A 20,271-nucleotide genomic window follows, 5' to 3' on the forward strand; every position below is an offset into this window, starting at 1 on the left:
AGTTCATGAACTCACACGAGTCATGGCATGTGGCATAAATTAGAAATGTGTAGTAAAAGAATATAAGAGGGCAAATATGAGGATGCAGGTTATGAGTGCTAAAGTGCTTCCTTGTGACTCCCAGCAGCTCCAAATAAATTGATTTTTCTCTTGAAGTACAAGAACTTACAAGAATGATTTCTGTGGATTTTCACCAAAATCTTGGTCTCTATTGGGGTCTTAACCTCTGACTTAAACCTTCTGTTGTGCTTCGTGTGGTTCCACATGTAGCAGAGCCCTTGCTGAAGGACCGTGAGGACCAGTTTGGCCGGACCCCTTTGATGTACTGCGTGCTGGCTGACCGTCTGGACTGCGCAGAGATTCTGCTGAAAGCCGGAGCATCGGTCAACAAGACCGACCTCAGCCAGCGAACCGCTTTGCACCTCGCTGCACAGAAGGTACGTGCATTCGCAGATGTGCAGGTGAACACTGGAGCACACGCATAAAGCACACTAATGTCATCAGTTACGTATGTCGGCCCTTTTTATGTCATTATCCTGACAAAATTCATTCACAAAGGCCATAATTGGATAGATTTATTAAAGTGAAATGAATATGAACCCAAGGTGTGATCTCATAGAAGTTAAATAACAGAGAAATTTTGACAGTCTGTCAGCTCCAATGGGAAGCCAGTGCCCCCTAGTGGCTGTAATTATGGCCTTAGGGCTTATTGAAGATAATATGACCTGATTTATGGGCCTCAGACACAAGCAGTGTAGCTATGAGCTTCCTTTGCACATGCTTGTACATGAAGAATTATTCTGCATGGAGTATTTCTGCTGTTTCACAGCATTTTAGACACACAAACGTGTGAAAGAGGAGGGGCTTGATGTTCTTTTCAGTTCAATCTACACACTTAGGGACAATGAAGACAAAGAGTTAATGACAACACCTCCAGAGTGATGAGAACAACGGGGATGTGGTGCTAATAATATCTCTTTACCTCTCTGTTATTTATTGGCGGCTTCTTTTATTAGAGTGTACTGATACAGGATCATCATATCACTGAAGGGAGAGGGAAGGTAATAGGTTACTAGGATCTGTCTCGTAGATGGGGAGTGTGTGTATGTTGGGGGATGCTAGTGATGGGAAGCCCTGTCTCTTTGACATCTGATCAATAAGTGGCTGAGACAGCGAGAGAGGCAAGGGATTACTGATCTAATTGGACTGAGAATAGGAGGACAGGAACACACACACACTCTCTTAGAGTCTAGATGCATGCTCACACACGAGATAGATCTGTCAGTCTGTGGCTTTGTGGTCACAGAACGATACTAAACACCCTCACACATGTTCACCCTCACACTGCTGCTGTGTGGCCACTGTTGCACCCAGTGGCCTGCTGGTGAAAGACCAAAAAAGTGAGTATAAAGATGATGACGATGATGAGGAGGGGATGGCAGGCAGAGTGCTGCTGTTTACTGTTTAACAGCTCATCACACACACTGAGGAGTGAGGCAGGAGGAGGGAACGAAGATGGATGACCTGTGGATTGAACCAGACGCGGCTAAAAGCCCGGGGAGTTAGTGTGTGTGTGTGGGAGTGTGTGTGTGTGACATTGTTGCTGGTTCATGACTAATGTTGAGGAGAATTGGCGATTTCTGAGCTTCTTATCAGCACAGTTTGTCCCTCTTGTGTGCTGCAGGGGAACGTGCGTTTCCTGAAGCTGCTGCTGTCCAGGCGTGCTAACTGGCTGCAGAAAGATTTAGAGGAAATGACCCCACTCCACCTGGCCACCAGACACCCCTCACCTAAAGCGCTCGCCCTGCTCCTCAAACATATTGGACCTGGAGAGGTTGACACACAGGACAAGAATAAGGTAGTGTAGTAGAGTGCGTAAATATCCATCTGTCTTTATAACTGTTCTCAGTCACAAAACAGCCAGCCGGGGAGTCAAGCCATTAACCTACAAACAGACTCACTCAGCCATTTGGTAGATGCAGCGGCAGTTTTAAGTCATACACACATTAAGTCATACATACATCAACACGCTCAGTGAAAAGCTTAACAAGCTGTAGCTTTGTCCTGTGTTCTTGCTGATAAAACCACAAACACACAGTGTTCTCTGTCTGCTACAAAACTAACTAATGATGTATCAAACATCATTAGTTAGTTTTGTAATAATCCAATATGCATCATCGTGTCAGATGACAGTGGTTTCAGCAAATCTCAGAATAGCTCAGTCGTCGGTATCTAGGTTTAAATCTCAGCTCACTGGTGGACCTTCAATATGAGCTTTGTGTAGCACGTTCCCTCATATTTCCCGGCTGTATCGTAATGTAGTGATTTTTTTAAAAGTGGAAACCTCAAACCCAGTCTTACGACTGCCCATTTTCATTTTAGCTCCATTGAAAAATCTTTGTATCATCTTTTATCGTCATTCTGTCGACAGCAAACTGCTCTTCACTGGTCGGCGTTTTATAACCGACCAGAACACGTTCGCCTTCTGATCAAGCACGACTCCAACATCGGCATCCCGGACAGTGAAGGCAAGATCCCCCTGCACTGGGCTGCACACAGTCAGGAGCCCAGTGCCACAGAAACTGTCCGCTGTATACTGGTACACGCCATATCCACGCACACGCTCACAAATTCATTGGTCTTCATTTCCCATCCTCACACATCAACCTTCATGTTTGCATCTTTTCTTGTTGTTGTCTGTGTTTGTGTAAAGGAAGCAGCACCCACTGAGTCCCTGTTGAACTGGCAGGACTATGAGGGTCGGACGCCCCTTCACTTTGCCGTTGCTGATGGCAACGAGGCAGTAGTGGAGGTGCTGACGTCTTATGAGGGCTGTAATGTAACAGCTTATGATAACCTCTTCAGAACACCGCTGCACTGGGCTGCTTTGCTGGGTGAGTCGACACACATCTTATATGCAGTCTATTACAGTTATCTTACACTTTCATTCAAAAGTTGGAAGTGCTTTTTGTTTTTGAAGCTAAAGTAAATTCATCTTTATTTAATATGACATTAAATAGATCAGAAATGTTATAAGTGACCATCAAAGATTAATGCTGTCATTAATCGTAAGTAATTTATTATTTTTAACCGAATGTCTGTGGAAGGAATACAGACGCACATTGCAGCAACCACCGTGTTCCAGTGAGACTTGAATTGATTAAGTTAACACAGCAGATAGCAAATGTGCTGTTTTTTAAAAAAAAAAAGGAATAAATATGCCTATTTGAGCATGTGGCAAATCATCCTAAATGGGTTTGATCATAGTCACACAAAAAATAAAACAAAATTCCTTCAGAAACTTCACATTATACAAGTTCTGAGAAATGAAGAGTCTTGTACTTAAAAACCAGTTTAAAAAAACAAACAAATGATTTCATAGAAAAGTGGGAACTACTCAGTAGTCTCAAAAGTGTGCAAAATTGGCTTTAACCAGAACAGAAAGAGAAGTGGGAGGCCGAAGTGCAAAACCACGTCTGTGGTTTAAAATAAGACATCTCACAGGGGCACAACTGAAAACGTCATTAAACGGTAGTCATACAAGCAATTTTTTGCTGGTTTGTGACGTATTTTTGTATATTTGTCGCTCAGAATAGCCTTCATTTACAGCAAAAATGGCTCCAAACCTCTGGGTGACAGCATGTGTCGACTTTATGTCTCGTTATAGCGATCTGTTTATTTCTTTAGTGTCATGTTAACTGTTAACTGTACAAACAAAAACACACACTGCATCTGTAAGATGGCGTGGTTGAGCTGTCGTCCTGGCTCTTCACATCCTTGTCTCCCAGCATGTCCCCCTGATGAAAAACGTGTCTTTTTCAGGCCATGCGAAAATCGTCCACCTGCTGCTGGAGAGGAACACATCAGGCACTATTCCCTCAGACAGCCAAGGAGCAACACCTCTGCACTATGGGGCACAAAGCAACAATGCTGTGAGTCACTGACTCACATATTGTTACCTCCGCCAAGGAGGTTGTGTTTTGGTAGTGTTTTCCTGTCGTGCTGTCTGTAAGCACGATGTCTCAAAAAGTTTTGAAATAATTCCAATAAAACTTTGTAGGGGTGTAGAGTGGGGTCATGTTAACAATCCATTGAAATCTGGCTTATATCCATTTAGGTCTTCAAGGTCAACTTAATGGAAAATTGACAAAAAGTCTTATAAATTAGAAACTATTTAACTTAGACTCTTACAAGTGTGGTGTGTTTAAACGCTTAATTGTTCAAACACCTGTTTTAAATGACAGTGGAATAATAAACCAGATCTTCATCTTATTAGTTTGTTGTAATTATGTTTCAGTATCTTCACCTTGGTCCAAAAAACAACACAAATAACCTGTGTTTTTCTTTCTGTGTGCATGAAGGAGACAGTTGGCGTATTCCTGTCCCATCCGTCAGTGAAAGACGAGCCTGATCTAGAGGGGAGAACAGCGTTCATGTGGGCTGCTGGGAAGGGCAGTGATGATGTCATTCGCACCATGCTGGCCCTCACCCCAAACATTGACATCAACATGGCAGACAAGTACGGTGGCACTGGTGAGTGCTTGACAAACCAGAGGAGGAACTAAAGCTCCCCCGAACTGCTTTGGCCCACTTCCCCTGTCCTCTGTGTGCTTCAAGGGAATGATGACATAATTTCCCTGGTCTTAAAACTCTATATACACATACATACATACCTTTGTCCTTACTGGTTGCTTGTTTTAAAGTTGGGATGATGATGTCACAGGGGATTCCCCCAAAGGTGCAAAAGAGGCAGTGAGATCACAGGAGAGAGGGAAGTGATACTGTGAGCAAAATTAGTGTGAGCTTGTCACAGACGCGCACTACTGCCAGCACTGTCCTTTGACAAACACACATACATGCAGGCGCACATGACTTCCCGCCACGCTCTGACCCCCCGGGGCTATTTGGACTTATAATCTCCATGGCGATAGCCCCTCTGCTCGACGGTCATTGTTTATGCATGAATTACATGCAACGGTTGAATCATGCTAATTAGACAGTGTGAAGGGCAGTGTAAATGACCGGATCACTTCCGTGCACTTGACTCCAGTCTGTACTGTCTGGGGACTGGAGTGAGGGCAAGGGGGGGATTTCCACAAGGAGGATTAAGTGCACCACTCCTCATTAAATTTCTCTGCCTGTTTAACCCTTCACTGACCAGGCTTTAGCCACAGCCCAAACAGGAGCATCAGTCAAAGGAGTGATGTGGAGAAAAAGAAGGGACAGACCTGAGGAGTGATTCAGGACATCATGTTTTATCTGTGCATGTGTGTGTGTGTGTGTGTGTGTGTGTGTGCGTGTGTTTAAACAGCGCTCCATGCGGCTTCCCTGTCAGGCCATGAGAGCACAGTGAAGCTGCTTTTGGAGAAGGGCGCAATGGTTGACTCTCTGGATGTCATGAAACACACACCACTGTTTCGTGCCTGTGAGATGGGACACAGAGATGTCATACTAACACTGATCAAAGGTGGGTGTTCATTAACATATGTTAGTTACACTTTCTCAGTAATTTGGGGAAAGTCTTATTTCCTTTTTCAGTTTTCCTGTGGTCTTTGTAGTCATGTGAATGTTTTGAATAAAGGTTCTGCACGTGTTGACCTGGTGGACGTAGATGGTCACACTGCTCTACACTGGGCAGCTCTAGGAGGGAACGCTGAAGTCTGTCAGATACTGATGGAGAATGGGATAAGTCCCAATGTACAGGTATGCATAAACATATTTCACTAAGGGAGTAGTTGTTTTTAATACTTGGATGAAAATCATTTGCAGGCAACGGGTGTCTAAAGTATAGAAGCCTAGCTAAGCTAAGCTGTCTTATTTATAAAGAGATTTGAAACAGCAAGCGCTGACCAAAGTGCTTAAGAACAGAATAAACATACAAAACCATTAATACAAAAACAATTAAAACAATGAAAAATCACCTCTCACACTGTGGAAAGTGAAAAGAGGTAGGTTTTAAGAAGTGACTTAAAATGGACAGTGCAGAAGCCTGTCTAATATGCAGTGGCAGCGAATTCCACAACTTAGGTGCTGCCACAGCAAAACATCTGTTCCCTCTGAGCTTTTGCTGTGCCCTCGCATTATCTAGGAGCAGCTGATCAGCTGACCTGAGCAACCAGGATGGTGAGTGCACATGTAAGAGCTTAGTTAGGGTGGGGTAAGACTATTTAAAGGCTTGAAAACAAACAAAAGAAGCCATAGACATGTTGTGTTTCCTCTCCTATGATGATCTGCCAGACCTTCTTTGCATCCACCAGATTTGCTGCTTGTTTGTCGGTCTTTCCATTAAATAACTGGGTCATTATCCATTTGCAGTGTGAAGTGTGTCTGATCAGTTGACAGCATTTGGCTGAATCTAAGCATAGAGTACACTTTACTGTTCATCCTGCAACTTCTATCAGCAGCCAGATCATCAATGAACACTAGTGACCCAGTTCCTCTGGATCATACATGCCCATACCATAACATTGCCTCTGCCATGTTTGACAGATGATGTGGTATGCTTTAGATCATGAGTTGTTTCTCTCTTTTTCCAGGCTTTTCTCTTCACGTCATTCTAGTACAAGTTCATCTTGCTTTCATCCATCCTAGAATTCTTCCAGAACTGTTTTGGCTCTTTTAGATAGTTTTCTTGCAAAGTGTAATCTGACCTTCTTGTTCGTGAGTGTAACCAATGGTTTGCACCTTGTTGTACACCCTCTGTCTTCATATTCATAAAGGGTGTCTTTCAATTGTGGACTTGGAAAGTGATACTCCTACCTTGTCAAGTGTGTTCTTGACTCAGATATGTGTTGTAAATTTGTTTTTCTTAATCCTGGAAATAATCCTCATCACACACTCTAGTTTTAGTTTTTAGTCCTTTTGGTGTTTCACAACATGGCAGCCATGCCAAAATGGGTATCTCTGCAAGTTTGATTTGGCAGAGCAGAACACCAGATGCCCTTCCTGACACAACCCCAAAAGGGATTTGTGTCTCCGACTGCAATCTAACCAGCAACCCTTCAGGTGTCTAATTAATATGTTAACCACTACACCATTCTTTTTAAGAATGTACCGGGTTTCTGATTTGGCTTCTACTAAAGTTTTTGCTATCTCTCTGATAGGTTCACTTTATTTCAGCCTATTGATGGCCTCCTTCGCACACTAGATAACTATAACTGATAAAGTAACCATTAGGATTAAAGTCGTCCAAATTCAGTTTAAAATTACAGGTTAATAAAAGGTTACAGTGAACATACTAGAGCAGGAGAGGGGATAAAGGGATGTTTTTTTCTTTAATATGAAGCGTGACCACTCACCCTCTACCTCAGCCCTGCAGCAAAATGCAATAAAGTTTAACCAAAGCTAATGTGCTGCTGCAGTAGTGTGTTATATTAAATTTTCATGGTCAATTGGAAACATTTAGTCATAAATTTATGTTACAGTTACTTCTATTTCATTTAAACTGCTTTTATTTGGTAGTGTTTCACCTGTGTGTTCCGTTCTTTAGAGCAACAGAAACTATCTCTGGTTAATAATCATAAAACAACATTGTTATGGATAATCTAATACAGCACCGAGTGATTTCCTAGTTACATACTGAACATGAATTTTGTCCTCATTAATGACCAAAAACAGTTTGGATTCTCGTGTCCAGCGTAAAGCATATGACCGATCATTGTGAACTTCAAAGCTGTCTATGTCGTAGCTCCAAAACTTCTGGTCTGCTGTGTAAACTGTTTGCAGGATCATGCAGGAAGGACTCCACTGCAGTGCGCAGCTTACGGTGGTTACATCACCTGCATGGCTGTTCTCATGGAGAACCACGCTGATCCTAATATACAGGACAAGGAGGTAAGAAATTGCCTGTATTTGCTTGAATACGCTTTCATGTCTGACCTTTTTTTTCTAAGGTTTAAACATACAACGTTATTGCTGTTTTTTTCTTTATGGGGGTCCAGGGCCGGACCGCTCTCCACTGGTCATGTAACAATGGCTACCTTGACGCTGTGAAACTGCTGCTGGGCTACAATGCCTTTCCCAATCAAATGGAGCACAGTGAGGAGAGGTGAGGACTGAGACCACAATGAAGGCAGCAGAGGTGAAGCTTAAAAAGTAGGAAAATAGATGTATGAATCACACTGTTTATGCTGTGCAGGTACACCCCTCTGGACTATGCTCTGCTGGGGGGGCACAGTGAGGTGACTCAGTTCATGCTGGAGCATGGCGCTCTGTCCATAGCAGCTATCCAGGACATCGCTGCCGCCTCAATCCAGGCGGTCTACAAGGGCTACACTGTCCGCAAGGCCTTCAGGGAGAGAAAGCAGCTCCTCATGCGACACGAGCAACTGCGCAAGGATGCAGCCAAGTGAGAGACACATATAGGGTCATGCCAGAGTTATAGGTATAATGGTAAAGTGAAGGAATTGGCATAACTAGCTCTTATTAACCAGTGTTAACAGAGCCTAGCAATGATCTCCTTATGGCATCTGACAGTGGACTCATGTCTGTGCTTGTTCTGCTAGGCCTCAGTGCAGCATTTGACACTGTTGACCATAATATTGTATACATGAGTTAGAATACACAGTATTAAAGAAATACACTGCAGGGGTTTCAATCATATCTGTCCGAGGGACTCAAATTTGTTCATGTAGATGAGGAGTCTCCTTCAAACGCAAAGGTTATTGAGGGAGTTCCACAAGGTCCTGTGCTGGGACCAATACTGTTTATATTATACATGCTTCCCTCAGAAGGCATTATGAGAAAGCATTACATAAATTTTCATTGCTATGCAGATGATACCCAGCTATATTTGTCTACGAAGCCAGATGACACACAGCAACTAGTTAAACTACAGGCATGTCTTAAAGACGTAAAGATCTGACCTCTTCACTGGATGTTATGATCTTGCCTCGCAATAACACTTTGAGGAATCTTGGAGTTATTTTTGACCAAAATATGTCCTTCAGTGCGCATATTAAACATACAGGCTTTACTATTGGAATGTATTATTATCGGGCTGTCCTAAAACACCCTGAAAGGATGATCCAGAATGCTGCAGTTAGTATACTAACATATTTTTCCCATGTTAGCTTCTTGAATCTTTCTACTGATATAATCAATCTGAAATATCAAGCCTCATAGGTATATGTTAAGGATACATGGAGCGTGCATCTGCACACCTCTGTTGCATTTCTGTGAAAAGCTGAGGCACACCCAAGTTTATGAATATGATAAATCGAGAATGAGGTGACATAAGATTTTCAAATTGACATCATAGGTGGATCTCCTAAAACTCTTGGATGAGTTCAAATCTGAGTGAGCTTCACCTCAAACTCAGAGGTCAAGTTTTCTGAAAATCTTGAGAATGTAATAACTGAAGAAGGAAGTCACCTAGGAGTTTCACACTTATACCAAAGCTACATCTTCTAGGAGGCTGAGGGGTAGCACTGGTGGCCATCAGTATTAAACTCTTTTGTCCTGTCTCCCTTTGAGCTCTTTGCCCTAACCCCAACCAATCACAGTAGATGGCTACTCCTCCCTGAGCCCGGGTTTGCCAGACGTTTTTTTTCCCGTCAAAAGGAAGTTTTTCCTCCCCTCCATCGCCAAGTCCTTACTCATAGGGGCTCATCAGACTTCTCTCTCTAACATTGTAGGGTCCCTACAATATAAACTGGTGTCTGACTGAATTGAATTGAAAATATTATTATTTAGTGTACACATTTGGTTTGGTTAACATTTGGTTGCCCAGACAAACCCAGAACCACCACACACTTAAGCTGTAATCACTGATTACATGGCTTCATGGTGTTTATATTCATTAGAAGTTACTCACTGACATCCCTCTGTTTGTCTCACACTGTGTTTCGCAAATTACATTTACTTTGCCTTTGAAGCAGTCACACTCTCTCCATATCTATCTTTCTTTCTGTCAGCCCAGCACACACATACGTCTCCTCTCTGTCTGCCTCTTCTGACTCGTTCTTCGTCTGCCATTTGCTCACCAGTCTCATCTTTATTCTCTTAAACAACACTTTTGACAAGTAAATTTGTTTTCAGAGGGCACATTGACTTCAGGTTTTTATGGTAATCCAAGCAGGCAGTTTTATTTAGACATGCCTTTTAAGCAAAGCTTTTTTTCCACATATTACTATGATAAGCTAATATCCTTATCAGATTATTTTCAAGCTGTATAGAAGACGTCCAGGAATGTTCTTAAAAAAAGGTCCAGAGCTAGAAAATAACCAGAAACCTACAATACTGCCTGTGCCAAATGATGAGGTTTCTTCTAAAGGTGTATTCAAACAGCTTCAATTTTAATGTGTCGACACATCACAGTGCCCGTCAACATTAATATATATATATGCCTGATTAGCATCAGTATAGCCCACAATGACCACTCCATTAAAAAACATGTCAGTACATCATAACTCTGCATTTATTTTGCATTTTTTGCCTGGTTTTCTTTGTGTTTAGAAAGCGAGAAGAGGAACAGCGGAGGAGAGAAGCCGTGCAGCAAGTTTCAGGGGCCACAGCAGAGAAACGGAGGGTTTCACCCGTGAAAGCAGAGCAAGAAAAGCTGTCCTTAGTGAGCATTATAGAGGACTTATCCATGAATGATTCGTCTGTGGAAACAAAGAAATCATCCAAAGCTGAACGCACTAAGAGCAAAGAGGAGAGACACAGAGGTACAAAAATACAGAAATCCTTAAAGTTAGTCTGAAGTGTAAGTGTTAATGTGCTTACAAGTGAGGACACACCTGTGCAGTATTGCTTTAATAACTAACCATAATCACATCCCTTGTCTCTATTTTACCCTGTTAAAAATACAAACAAAAGGTGTGAATGCGGGAGTGAATGTGAGTGCGAATGGTTGTCTCTGTCTATGTGTTAGCCCTGCGACAGACTGGCAACCTGTCCAGGGTGTACCCTGCCTCTCACCCTAGGACAGCTGGGATAGGCTCCAGCGCCCCCCGTGACCCTAAAAAAGGATAAGCGGAAGTGGATGGATGGATGGATGGATGGATGGATGGATAGATAAACCACACTGCAACAGAAGTCAGTAAAAGTGTTTTATCAGTACTTTGTAAGTCTGCCTTTGTTTTTGATGAGACACTGAATCCTCTTCAGAATGGTGGATGTCACTGTTGCATACTTATTTGAGGATATATTCTGCCATTCTCCTGGGACGGTTTTTTCAGCTGGTCTTTGCGGAAAGGATTGTGCTCCTCTGCTTTTCACTTTCATACCTCAAATGTGTTCTGTTAGATTCAAGCCATGCAACACATTTGGCCAGTTTTTACTTTACTTTACACCGACTCTGCCAGTGTGCTTTGGATCTTTGTGATGCAGGAATATTTGGCACATTTATTTTGATAATTTTCTGTAATACTTGTTGCCATCATGGAGTCTGATATCATCAAACCACTGCCTTTGAGTTTCCCGCTCAGGTTTGCAGCGAACTTGCTGGACTCCATCGTAGACAGTCCTTTACACTGCCCGAGCTGTCAACAAAGCTTTGACTCCCTTGTGTCTGAATTACTTTCAAAGCTGGGCCGTGCAGTAGCACGCTGTCTGTGGACAACCACTACACCACACTTCTGATTAGTGGTCTCGTGGCTCGTTCTGTTCTTTTCTGCAGCTGCAGCTCAGTCTTTGCTGATTTTTAGTTGCTCGCTTATCTTCCCGTGTCCTTTACCATCTTTTTGATGACAATCTGATTTTTTAATTCCTCTAAAAAGATTATTTTGTATAATCATGATGCAAATATACAGATATGCACAGCACATCAGATCCAAAATGAGAGAAGTTCCAGTCTTCAAAGCTAATTTCATAAACTCATTCATACAATTAACTAACTAGAAATCAGAGGTGAACTCAATTTAGTTGGTCAGCAGCCTGTATAGTCAGTTTAGTCTGGAGTATTTAACTCTGTGAAATAATGCATTTTGAATCATTGACTTTAAACTGATATTGCACAGAGGTGTACTTTTAAACACTAATTTTAAACACTTTTTAGGTGTTTAAAATGAACTTTTAATTGAGAAAATGCATTCATCTTGACTAAACAGTACAGACAGTGGTGTTTTGTTCATTTACATGATCTTTTTTTTTAAATTTCAACTCCACTCCAACCAGCTCACAAAAGCAGGTCCTCTAGAAGAGGTAAAGAAGCTGAACCGCATGATTGTCCTGAAGCTTTGGGCTGCAGTCATGTGAGCAGTGATGCTTCGCCCGATGCTCTGCAGACCACAAGGCTGACAGAACTTCTCTCCCCTTCCGGCTTCAGACCCACACCTCCCTCCATGCCCAAATTCAGGGAACGACCTTTGTCAAACTCATCCAGTCCTTCCACAGCGGTCTCCTCTGTGGACCAAACTGAGGCCGGTAGAAGAGACTGCACGCCTCTAAAAAAGAGTAACGCTCACACGAGCGTGCAGACTACCCGGGCAATTACCGATGCCCACACCTCTCCACAAAAACACAGAAGACATAAGGAGCGTGCTTCAGAGAAGGCCACAACCAAAGACCAAACTCGCTCAGCCTCATTAAGAAGGAGTTCATCTGTAGATCACAAAAGCCCCCCAAGAAAGGCTCAATCTGCCGCACATGCACCAATGTCAACACGCGCACACAGGGAGTACAACAAGGAGCATCGCAGGAGAAGAAACGAAGCTGCACGCATCATCCAGCGTGCCTGGAGAAGGCGAGTTTACATTTTTCTCCTTGAACACTTTATTGTCCCCTTAGGGAAATTTTTTGTGGACTCAAGTGCCGTCACAGAAGCTGCCTTCACTAAGAGTCAATAAACATTAAAAGAAAAGAGAAATTAATAAATAGATTTAAAAAAGGGGTATATCACAACATTCAAAACACATATTGCAGATAACCTTAAAAACTGTTATTTAAATGCTTGATCGATGCTGGGACAAATGAATTTTTTTGAAGCGATTCAGACTGCATTTAGCATTCAAAATTTTGGGGGCAGTGCCATGTGGCACCCACATGTGCCCCCTTGCGAATACTTTCCCGCCCCCGTCTTTAGTCTGGATGCCATGAACAGTGGAGCAGTGGGGGGGAGAGCGTGGGAGAGGGTTGAGACAAGAAGACGTGGGACAGAAAGGCTGTAATCTAGAAGTTTCATAGTATTTTAACAAGAGGCTAAAAGTTCAGCCGGGCTGCTCTAATAGCTACCAGAAGCCTCTCATTGCTTTTCTCTCCGTCTTGCACACACTGCGTTTCTCTTAGTGGATGCCAGTCCACTGCAGGAGGCCCTCTGTTTCTCCTCAGCTTCACAGTTATATTGTGTATATGTTGCCTATTAATTTCCTTGAGTAAACTGTTTACTTTGTTTACGCTTAGTGAGAATTAGTGCGAGGACTTGCCAGCTTTTAAAGCTTTGAACGCTGTTAGAGATGATTTTTATAGAACTGCATGCATGTGTTTGTGTGGATGTGTGTTTGCAGGTTTTGTGCACGCAGACGGAGGGAGGTAAAAGCCCATGAAGAGGTGGAGTCCATACATTCAAACTACACCCATAACAGGAAGAAGGTGGAAATCAGAGCTCAACCTGCTAAACCAACACAGAGTAAGAGCTCTGTGCTACAAAGCATCTACGGTAAGATCACCAGCATACTGCCCCAAAACTGTTTTTAGTTTCCTAATTCATTCTATTGCTTTATTTACACTCACCAGACACTTTATTAGGCACACCTGCTCATTAATGTAAATATCTAATCAGGCAATCACACACCTGCGATTCAGTGTATTTCAGCATGTAGATGTGGTCAAGATGACCTGGTTAAGATGAAACTGATCATCAGAATACGGCAGAAAAATGATTTTCTACACTTGACAGGCTGGTCAAACTGTAAGGGTAAAATGAATGAAAAGCCTTCTTTTCTATGGATCAGAGAGTTTTAATATCATTGTCACTTGATCAAAACTGTAAGTCAGAGAGGAAACGGTCAGGTAATGAGTGAGAAACAGTGGTGTTATTAAAGATGTTTAAGGAATTGAGTATCTGCCCGTCTTCTCATGACTCTTACGTCTTAATTAAAAGTCGTATTAAAAGCAGATGAAGCTACAAATCAAGGTGTATAGAACAGACCGTAAGCAATATCTTATAAACGTTGAATGACAGAAAGGTCTTAGTGTTAAAGAAAATCCAGATCTTCTGGGATTTTCCCACACAATCATCTCTGAATGGACTGGAAAAGAAAAAGACATCCAGTGAGCAGCAGTTCTCTAGTTTGAAATCCCCTGTTGATGCCAGAGGTCAGAGGAGTATGGAAGCCCGTTTCCGCCACAAAAAAAAAAAAAAAGTATCCATAACTCTAAATTTCGAGTTATCTTTCTCGAAATTTTGACTTATTAACTCGAAATTTTGAGAAAAGTAGCTTGAAATATTGACTTTTCTTAAAATTTTGAGTTAATAATCAGTAATCTACATGAATAACGTAATTTCCTTGTTACCCGGAAGCGGAAGCCCTCTGCTACAAATGCTACAGTTAAGCTACCGGTATTACAGCCAGTCATGAATGCACAAATTGCTGATTATTTTCAGCGTAGCTTCACAAATGATGAAATGCTTGTGTTATGGGCTGAATCACATGGTGTTACTATCAGCAAACGTACTCTTGAAAGCACCAATTTGTTGCGATCCGATTTTGAGTGTGCAGTCACTCAAAACTCTCCGATTGCTGATGGCAAAGATAACTCGAAATATCGAGTTACTTTTATTAAAATTTCGAGTTAATAAGTCAAAATTTCAAGAAAATAAGTTGAAATTTTGAGTTAATTAGTCGATATACCTTTTTTTTTTTTAGTGGCGGAAACGGGCTTCCATAGAGAAGAATGCCCAGAGGCAACAGTAACTCAGTTAACTACTCATTATAGTCAAGGTATGCAGAAGAGCACCTCTGAGCACACAACATGCAGTGCCTGATCCAGTGAATCTTGGTTTCTGCTGTGACATTCAGATGGTAGGATCAGAATTTGGCATAAACAGCATGGAAGCACAGATCCACCCTACCTCATATTACTGGTTCAAGCTGCTGTTAGTGATGTGAGTGATATTTTCTTGACACACTTTGGACCCCTTAGTATCAAGTGAGCATCATTTAAATACTGCAGCTTACCTGAGTGTTGTTGCTGACTGTGTCCATCCTTGATGGCTGCTTCCAGCAAGATAATCCACCGTGTCACAAAGACCAGACCATCTTAAACTGGTTTCTTGAACCTGATAGTAAGTTCACTGTACTCAGAAACCACTACAGTCACCACATCTCAATACAATAGAGCACCTTTGGGATGTGGTGGAACAGGAGATTCACATCGTGGACACATTTACAAGAATTGTGCGATGCTGTCGTGTCAATATGGTCTAAGAAATGTTTCCAGCACCTTGTTGAATCTTTGCCATAAAGAATTTCATAATATATTTCATATATATATAATATATCTTTCTCTCACATCTATTTAAAAATGTGTGGTCGATCCTGTGACACTCCACTGAACTCTGAAAAAGCAGAAGCATGAAAACTGAGCAGAGCTATTTTAGACTAAACAGCCTTTGAGAGCAATGCTGCACTTAATTGCTCTGGTAATGTAATATTGGACTAATCAGGATGATGGCTCACCACTGAAATAATGACTTTTCAATTTCCAAACATTAGGTTTTAATGTTTCTAGTGGCTGAAATGCTCAACAAATGCAACACTGTGACCTGTGAGTCTACCTGAGTGCACACCAAAACACGAAAAACACTTTTTTGGGGAGGAGTGTTATCATGCGAGCAAAGAGATGATAGGAAATGAGGAGGCTGGGAAAGCACTCTTAACAGAAGCAGGCACCTTGCAGTTTGTAAACAAGCAATAATGGCCAAAAGACAGCCATGCTAATAAACATGTTATAGAAATTATCACCTGCAACTTTGCCACATTAGAAACAATTTATATGAAGTGTAAGAAAAGCAGCTTTAATTTTAACTCTAGTAGTTGTAGATGAACTCTTGGTGTGCACTGACCCTTTGCAGTTTTATAGCAGCTCGTGCACGCTGCAACTCCTGAGTTAAAATTATTTTTATTAGGAATGTTTTTAATTGGCTGAACCTTGAAATCGTATTGGGTTAAGTTAGCAGAAAATAGTGGCTGAGAAATCAATGAGTAGGATGTGCAGCATGAATTAAAGTTTTAACATTTGAAGATTTTGCAAGATTAAAAGAAGAAGAAGTTACAAATCCAGCTGTGTAAGAAACACTGCGAGCGACCCGTGGAAATGTCTGGCTGATGCTTCAATCCACACGCCGGGACGGTATCAGCCTGGTTTCCCGCGTGGAACCTCTGGTAAGGTTTCGCCCTCACAGACAGGCCTGACCTTCTTAACACATCACCAGGTGATGATGGGAGGACAGACAGAAGCATTGCTGCGCCAAAACACAGAAGCCCGCACAGCCTCTCTGCTCACGGTCCGACCCGGTCTTCTGACGTTGTTTTCCCCTCCCCCTTCTCGCCTCTCCTCCCTCTCTACCTGACAGTCCTGGCACTGTGAAAAGTTCAGAGCTGTCAGGGGGAATGTCAGACGACTGCGTAGAGCTATCTGCTGAACACACACATTAACAACAACCCCCCAACCCCACCCCCCAACACACACACACACACACACACACACACACACGAGAGTCATTTTCTTACTCCCTCTTATCTTGAAGTAGACAGACATATGAACTGTGGACTTTATCACCTGCACGCTTAATTATTATAAACCATTTTTTAAAAATAGCTTTCCAACACTCTTATATCTAAAAAATCTGTGTCAGAACAAGAATCTTTTTTTCATCACAGATAAAAAAAAATTTATTACTTGTTTAATTTGCTAATATAAAAAGCTTTGGTGTTTAAATATTATTTTTAACGTGCCAGACAACAAGACTGTGTATGATATTTGTATGTATAGTGGTTAATGCATTTCTCTCATATGTGAAAGCTCCCCAGTTGAATTCTATGAGTGGACACAAACCCCGCCACAGAGTCCTAGAGCTGGTCTCAATCCTTAGATCTTGTAAAGGAAATTTGTAAAAAATCTGTCCTGGAGTCACCTTAGAATAAGGTGGCAAGTGAAACTACAAACCCCACCCTCCCTAAAGAGTGTACATATGAAAAGAGGAGTAGTAAGCATACAACAAGTGGAGCTCAGTGAGAAAAAAAACCCGATTCTGTCCTGGGCCACTGTGTCTCTCCCTGACCTGTCCTTTAAAACTATGACCTAAAAGCCCAGAAAATGGGGTTCCAAAGTGATTAACCTGTATTTGACTGACTTCCAGGTATTTCTTGGAAGGAGTCTACAATTTGAGATTAAAAAAATTGAAACTTTTATGTTAAGCCTGCACATAAATCGGTGGTGATGGCTTTATATTGGTAGTTAGTGGTTAGGTCTACTGAGAGCACGAAGGAAACCAAATATGTGAAAGCCTATGTCTAAACAGCGCCTTTCCCACTGGATAGTAGGAGCAATTGCCCTGGCCTATATCAGCAGGGGTCTTCACATTTGCTCAGTTTTATGGGCAAGATGTAACAGGACCAAACCTGGCACATTTAGTCCTCAGTGCAGGTTCTTCCCAGGTGGGAGCTTCTCCCCTGTGAAGTGCTATTGGGGACAGTTGTCTTCTTAACAGTCATGTCTGGCAATCTGGGAGTTAATATTTCTAAGCACGAAATACTAACTAAATCGCTATTTCTCTCATAGTGAAACACAAAATGAATGCTATGAAAGAGAACTTCAGGTTATGTATTTACCCCTGGTTCTCTGAGTAGCATGAGCGAGTGTCTCAACAAACCACCCTCTTTGCTAGGGAAGTGAGGAAGAGGTGGGCTTGTTTTGAATTAGATCTGACGCTATGTCAGCCTATTATATAGGGAGGCCTATATAACACGGGCATCATTTAGCTAGCCTGTAAGGGCTGTTGATCCAAATCGTGGCAAGCTGTGGCGATTTGTTCTGAGTAGGTTCTAATGGAAAAGGGGCTTATGTGTCCATCCAGAGGAGGGGGGAAAAAATATGTACAGGACAAAAACTATTACTAGGCCCCAGCGAGATTTGAACTCGCGACCCCTGGTTTACAAGACCAGTGCTCTAACCACTGAGCTATAGGGCCTTTGCTGAAGTAACACCCATGGATACACTACATAAAGACAATCAGACCATTGCTCAAGCATGGGTGTGAACTGTACTTGATCAACCAGTTAAAGGAGTGCCTCTTACAAGGGTGTTTGTAAAATGCACCGAGGCAGCAGTGGCCCTGCTCAGGGAAAAGGCATTCAGGTAGCCACATATTCGACGACTGGCTGGTGGCAGCCCCCAACTGCCAAGGGGTGGCTTGTCACACAAATGCTCTTATACACCACCCGGGGAATTTGGGCTTTCAGATAAACGTGGAAGAGAGTACATTGAGACCAACTACTTTCACAGGTCTCAGGTCTAGACTTCTCCGGGTGAGAGCATTTCTATGAATGACAGTTGTCTTCTTAACATGCATGTCTGGCAATCTAGGAGTTGGTATTTTTCTGCTAGTGTGACACAAAATGAATGCTATGAAAGAGAACTTAAGGTTATGTCTATAACCCCGGTTCTATGAGTAGTATGAGCGAGTGTCTCACCAGACCACCCTCTTTGCAAGGGAGGTGAGAAAAAGGTGGCCTTGTTTTAATTACATCTGACGCTATGTCAGCCTATTATATAGGGAGGCACTAGCCTCTCCTGACATGGGCGCCACTTAGCCAGCCTGTAAGAGCATTTGAGCTTCTGATGAAGTCACGCAGGGGGTCTTCCCGTAGTGAGACACTCACTCATGCTACTCAGAGAAGCCTGGTTATATACATAACCTTAAGTTTGCTTTCAGTTCTTCATGAGTCAAGGTACAGTATAGCCCCTTTTCCATTATTGCCTACTTGGATCGACTCAACACTGTTTTCAGGGTTTTTCATTAGGTCATAGTACTTGGTACCAGGAACTAAAATAAATACCTGCTTGGCTGGGGTTCCAAAGCGATCCCAGCAGGTACTAAACTGTGACGTCGTCTAACTCCAAGCCACCGATTGGCTGGTCACTGGCGTCACTCGATGAGTGATAAGAGCATCTCATTCACGAAAATCAAAACTACCATTTTTGAAACCTGACAACGAGAGAAATGGCTACAAAAATTACTGAAACCAGCCCACTGAATGAACAATGAGCTGTGAGGTCAGTTCCTTGATCATTAATATGCAAATTGTCATGACCATTGATCAACAACCACTGATCAAAGCCCATTGATCAAAGACCATTGATCAACTTACTTGTTGTGCATTGGAAACCATAGCAAAACACGGAGAGTGTCCCTAGCAGCCATAAGAGAGAAGGATGCCACACCGAGGATGTGGACAAGTAGGTGAAAGATTTGTCTGACAGACAACTCACCCAAGCAGCGAAAATCATCCTTACAAAATGGTTGAACTTTGCTGTGATGCCAAAACAAATCCACGAGTTGAACTGATCACAGCCACAGAAACAGAAATGTGAAACAACAACATTGTAGATGTGGAAGCAGAGCAACCAGGGATGAAAGTTTAGGCCTGTCTCAGCAATGCAAATCCCCCAGCATCCAACATCAGCATGGAGGAGAGGAAGGCACTCACATCACTTAGTAATGACAACAACATAATCATCCTTCCGGCAGACAAGGGTAGGTGCACAGTCTTGCTAAACCAGAAAGACTATCATGAGAAAATGTTGTCACTGTTCAGTGACAAAAATACTTATGAGCCCCTGAAACGAGACCCAGGAAGTGGTTACAGGAAGAGGGTGACAGATTGTCTGAAGCAGTTAGAATAAGACAATTCTATTGACCGGACCTCATACCACAGGCTATACCCAGGGGAATCTACACCAAGTCTGTATGTTTTACCGAAGATACATAAACAGGATGTACCTTTAAGACCAATTGTCTGTATGATCAACTCGGTCACCTATAATATCTCTAAGTTTCTGGCTTCGATCCTCAACCCATTGGTAGGCAGCTCTGAACACCACACCCAGAACACCTTGGATTTTGTTTAAAAGGTGAGAGATGACCATCTACACTGCAGACTTCTCTCACAACTTCACCCAGTACTTCTTGCAGAAATTCTCTGACGACTCTGCAATAGTTGGCCTCATCACTGATGGGGACCACAAGGAGTACAGAGAACTGACACAAGGCTTTGTGACTGGTGCCAGCAGAACTACCTCCAGATCGACACTAGAAAAACCAAGGAG

General features: G+C 42.4%; 1 protein-coding gene and 1 non-coding gene across 2 annotated transcripts in view; one reads left to right on the forward strand and one right to left on the reverse strand.

Moving 5' to 3' along the window:
- Positions 1–20,271, forward strand: part of invs (inversin) — a 32,461-nt gene that overhangs the window by 7,463 nt on the left and 4,727 nt on the right. The window contains exons 4-17 of the mRNA XM_063487203.1: positions 271–437; positions 1,685–1,858; positions 2,432–2,599; positions 2,714–2,894; positions 3,823–3,932; positions 4,362–4,533; positions 5,312–5,467; positions 5,582–5,703; positions 7,726–7,833; positions 7,941–8,047; positions 8,138–8,347; positions 10,456–10,667; positions 12,118–12,685; positions 13,446–13,597. Of these exons, the coding sequence (XP_063343273.1) occupies positions 271–437; positions 1,685–1,858; positions 2,432–2,599; positions 2,714–2,894; positions 3,823–3,932; positions 4,362–4,533; positions 5,312–5,467; positions 5,582–5,703; positions 7,726–7,833; positions 7,941–8,047; positions 8,138–8,347; positions 10,456–10,667; positions 12,118–12,685; positions 13,446–13,597 (2,607 nt within the window). The remainder of the gene's footprint in view (positions 1–270; positions 438–1,684; positions 1,859–2,431; positions 2,600–2,713; positions 2,895–3,822; positions 3,933–4,361; positions 4,534–5,311; positions 5,468–5,581; positions 5,704–7,725; positions 7,834–7,940; positions 8,048–8,137; positions 8,348–10,455; positions 10,668–12,117; positions 12,686–13,445; positions 13,598–20,271) is intronic.
- On the reverse strand, positions 18,061–18,133 carry trnat-ugu (transfer RNA threonine (anticodon UGU)). The gene has a single exon. It is a non-coding gene; the product is annotated as a tRNA-Thr (tRNA).

Source organism: Pelmatolapia mariae, linkage group LG10_11 (assembly GCF_036321145.2).
Source record: "Pelmatolapia mariae isolate MD_Pm_ZW linkage group LG10_11, Pm_UMD_F_2, whole genome shotgun sequence".
NCBI classification, from domain to species: domain Eukaryota; kingdom Metazoa; phylum Chordata; class Actinopteri; order Cichliformes; family Cichlidae; genus Pelmatolapia; species Pelmatolapia mariae.